The sequence below is a fragment of the Panthera uncia genome, unplaced genomic scaffold (genome assembly GCF_023721935.1).
Source record: "Panthera uncia isolate 11264 unplaced genomic scaffold, Puncia_PCG_1.0 HiC_scaffold_2193, whole genome shotgun sequence".
Taxonomy (NCBI): Eukaryota; Metazoa; Chordata; class Mammalia; order Carnivora; family Felidae; genus Panthera; species Panthera uncia.
In genome coordinates this window covers 3,365-7,987 of record NW_026058903.1, presented here as the reverse complement: position 1 = coordinate 7,987, position 4,623 = coordinate 3,365, and the positions used below count along the sequence as shown (strand labels likewise).

General features: G+C 57.1%; 1 protein-coding gene across 1 annotated transcript; it reads right to left on the bottom strand.

Annotated features, from left to right (window-relative positions):
- Positions 1-1,422: 1,422 nt before the first annotated feature.
- Positions 1,423-4,621, bottom strand: LOC125917670 (proline-rich protein 18-like; the record flags this gene model as incomplete). Its single annotated transcript, XM_049623807.1, has 1 exon — positions 1,423-4,621. A coding segment is annotated over one exon (312 nt), but the record flags the coding sequence as incomplete, so codon positions are not given.
- Between the last annotated feature and the right edge of the window lie 2 nt (positions 4,622-4,623).

Sequence of the window (4,623 nt, the reverse complement as noted above, 5' to 3'; positions counted from 1 at the left end):
CTCCGAGCACCCCACAGGTTACCAAGACACTTGCGTGCCTTACTCAGCGCACACGGGTTCTTACTGTTCTTTGTGCATAGACGTAGTTCAGGACTTGCTCTGGCAGGTATTTCCATGCTTAGAAACACAGGTACGAACGTATAGCTTCAGAGTAAGTTTTCTGTGACCAGAGCCCATAGATCATCCACCCTCGACGGAACTGCGCACTTTCTAGGGAAGCCACAAAACCAAAGGTTCTGGCTTTTGGCGTCTCCTTTTTCCAGAAACAAAGGAGATCGACGTAAACACCTCTCTTGAAATGCACGGGTATGCTTTAAATACATGGGATTAAGTCATATTCGCTCAGTCTCCAGCATGTTACATGCACTTGGCTTAGACAGTGGTGTCCAACGATCTGTCCCCACAACACGTAGTGAAGGCTCAGCCTCTGCAGAGGGGTTCCCTTGTCCCTGCTGTAGGACCGTGCGGTGTTGGGAGAATTTGACAATAATACCACGGCGCCTCCAGAGACAGCGTGTTCCCAACCGTCTTACTTCCACGGACCCCTTTTATTACTTTTTTCTCTGGGTACCCCAATATTCTAAAGACAAACCACATTTACTAGGTGACATCATCCTTTTTGGTGATCGAATAGCTCTCGCCATTATTCAGACTGACCCTTCAACTTCTGATCGGCGTGACCTACCAGTTTGAAATCACTTTCAGCAAAAGAGAAGTGTTCCAGTGAGCATACAGGAGTTCTTAGTCTGGGGTCCGTGAGCTTCCTAAAATACACGCCAATTTTTGTGGTCACGGGGTACATCTTGGGTGTGTATCTGAAATATAACGTGCATGGGGTTTGTGACCCAACACAAGGTTAAGTATCATTGCCAAATAGCTTTCTTCCAATACCGTTTGATCACGGGGCATCTGGGTGGTTCAGTCGGCTAAACGTCCGACTCTTGATTTCAGCTAAGGTCACGATCTCACGATTTGTGAGTTTGAGCCCACGTAGGGCTCCGAAAAAACCTGGTCATTGCCAGTAGTATTTAAAGCCAATGAACGTCTACCAACCCCCAAATCCCAGGCCCTCCGGGCAGGATGGGGGCAGCAACACGGGGGGACCACCTCACATGAATTCTAAGTACCTTGGTAATCTCTTCCCGACCAGCTTTTAATATTTAAAAAAAATTTTTTTTAATGTCTATGTTTTTGAGAGAGAAACACAGTGCGAGCGGGGGAGGGGCAGAGAGGGAGACAAGGAATCCGAAGCAGGCTCCAGGCTCCGAGCCATCAGCACAGAGCCCGACGCGGGGCTCGAACTCAACGGACCGTGAGATCATGACCTGAGCCGAAGTCGGACGCTCAACCGACTGAGCCCCCCAGGTGCCCCCAGACCAGTTTTTAAAATCCTCCCCAAAAAGAAAACACAAGGCATTGAATTTCTCTTTTATTTAAACATTAAGAAATTGCAGCACAGTGACTCCGAAAACTTTCTCAAAATGTCCGTAACAACACGACAAGACATCCGGTGTCATAGGTAGAAGTCTCTTCGAGGGTCATCAGCCAGAGCAACATAAACGTTCCGCTCGTCTGCTTTTACAGTGAAGAACAAGGCACACAGAACTCTGTTTGACAAATGCCATTGGGAAAAAGGAGCACAGTACCGGACTGGGGCCGGTCAAGAGAACTGGGGCGGGGGCGGGGGGGAGGGGACCCAGAGAAGGAAGAGGGCGAGGAGAGGGAGAGACAAAGAACAGGGACACACAGACCCATGCACTGTGACCGTGACGGGACGAGGGACACGCACCCACATGGGCAGCCACGGAAAGGTGTTTCGAAAAGTCACCTACTTTACGAAAGTCTTTAAAACGTTACTGAACTCAACAGAAACCTGGGTCTCTCGAGTCCTGGTATCTGCTCAGAGGACACTCGAGAGCAGTTAGCACCCTGTCCACGGGACCACCACTCACGCTCACTCCCGGGGCTGGTTAACGTCCGGAACCAGCGCTCCGTCCCGGACTGAGAGTCCACGGCCACGTCTCCGTGTCGCCTCAGCCCGATTGCCACCTGGGCCTCTCTGGTGCTGACGCGTTCATTTTCCATGAAACACAACTGAGCTCTCTGCATCCAGGCAGGAGTCGGAAAAGACAAGCCAGTCGGTGGGGAGGGGCTTTGGCTTTGCAAACTCCTCTGCTGGCTGACCTCGCTCCTGCCGGATTAAACGCTTCCTGTTTGACTAGGTTTGTGTCTAGTGAGAGAGAGAGCGAGACAGAGAGAGTGGGGCAGAGATCACAAGCACAATATAAAACTGGCTTTTAAAAATGTAAGGCTTCAGTGTAAAATATAATTAAGACTTCCCACATTAAAGCCCAACGAGATAAACATTCAACTACTTACTTTCACACAAGTCAAAAGGTGAGGTAATACATTACTCTTCTATGACCAGCCTTCTCTGATTACGACTTTTTCCCCCCTCTTTCTCAACCTTCGAGTTAAGTATAATCAGATGCATGGAGGGAGTGTGTAGAAATCAGCCTGGAGTTAGCAAGAAAGGGTATGGGCGGCTCCCAAAAGGCCGAGGAGTTTTAACCCTTTATTCAAATAATAGGCAGATTTTCTCTTTTAAAAAAATGAGTATACACAATTGTACAAAGCCACTATGTCACCGATTTTTACCCGGTGATGAAAGCCACTGGAAACATAACATCTGCCCCCAGGGACCCCCCACTTCCTCCCTCAAATGAATTGCCCATCTGGCCCGGAACATGTTGATCTGCGTCCGTCTGTCCGCACACGGGTTTCTGCCTTCTCCCCTCCCCCCGCGGTCGGCCTTTTGCAGCACAGAAGTCACATTGCAGGTGGCGCTCCCAGGAAAAACATAGACCTTCAGCAGAAGCTGACCTTCACCCCCGCTCACATCTTGTCCCGGCCTTCCAAGTCCATCCCCGTCGCTGTGCTCCAGGGACACACTCGTGTGCGTGATGGGGTCTGTGCGTGTGCGTGTGTGGCCGTGACTGTGTGCACGTGGGTACGTGAGCAGGAACGTGGTTTTAAAAAATGTTTAACGTTTATTTATATATGAGAGAGGGGGAGGGGCAGAGAGAGGGAGACACAGAATCCGATGCAGGTTCCAGGCTCGGAGCTGTCGGCACAGAGCCCGACGCGACGCGGGGCTCGAACCCACAAGAGGGGAGATCGTGAGCTGAGCGGAAGTCGGACGCCAGACCGGCTGAGGCCCCCAGCGCCCCGGGAGCTAAGTGTTCGTGAGAGAGCTCCGTGGGCGTGGGTGTGTGAGCATGAGTGTGACTGTGCGTGGGGGCAAGCGTGGGCAGGCAGGCCCGGCTGGCAGAGGGCGCGTGGCGGCACAACAGGGCCCTGGCGGAGGCCTGCAGTGTGGACGAGCAGTTTCCATCCTCGGCCTCGCTCAGCGGGTGGAGTGGCTGCTGGTGTTCCCACCCGTCTCCCCTTTGAGCTTGAAAATTAGGTTAACTTGAGTTTCCCAGCTTCCCAAACCCCAGACTCGTTCTCTGTTTCGGAGAAACAGAATCATAAATGCGGCACCAAGGCCAGCTCTGCAAACAGCCAGCCACCCTCACGGGTGCCCTCCCCCAGGCTGTCGCCCACAGGGAGTGACCCAGACAAACCACCGGCCCAGGCAGAGGGTCTCTGGGACCCACGGGAACCTTAGGGGTGAGGAACGGGAGGCATTTTCACCCTGAGCCCTAAAGGCATCTGGGGGGCCAAGAGGAGGCCAGAAGGCTCTGGAAGGCAACACCTGGGGGGTGGGGCCGACCAGGGCGGGAGAGGGAAAGGGTGGCTGCCCCAGCTGGGGCTACGGGGCAGAGCCTGGCCAGGACGTGGGCCTGGGGGGGTCAGGGAGGCCGTGTCCTAGGCTAGCCCCCCCCCTCCACCCCGGGCTCACAGGGCCCAGGCAAGGCAGAGGAGGCTGTGCATGTGCCACCAGGGTGCCCCCGAGGAAAGGCTATTCGCGCGGTCAGCCAGGGGCATCCGGTCCTGCCCACCGGGTGCCGCGGGTTCACAGGTGCCGGAGGGTGGCCGTGGGCGTTGGGGGTGGGGGGAGGGCAGGCTCACAGGGTGCGGCCACGCTTCCAGGAGGTGGGGAGGTCCCTTCCCCTGCTCAGGGGCATCCAGGAGGCGGGCGCAGGTGCGGGCCCCTCCCCAGGCTCACGGGCATCCAGGGGGTGGGCGCAGGTGCGGGGGTGGGGGACCCCCAGGCTCACGGGCATCCAGGAGGCGGGCGCAGGTGCAGGGGGGGGGGCACCCTTCGCGTCCGCGGGGAGCCCCCGCCCCCCACCCCCCCTCCGGCTCACAGCGTGCTCAGGTGCGGCAGCGTGTCCAGGGGCCCCGCGAGGTCGCGCGCGGCGGCCGCCGACTCCACGCCGCGCAGCCACTCGGTGCACCTGCGGACCAGGCCCTCGTCCACCGCCCGGGCCTCCTCCTCGTACTCCACGTCGTCGTACCGGTGCCGCTCGTTGAGCAGCGACACGCGCGGCGCCGGGCGGCGGCCGGGACCCGCGGGAGAGGGCGAGGGCGGCGGGCGGCAGGGCCGCGCGGGCAGCCGCCTCTGCAGGTGGCGCCCCTGGAGCAGCAGGACGGCCTCGGGGGGCAGGCCGGGCGAGA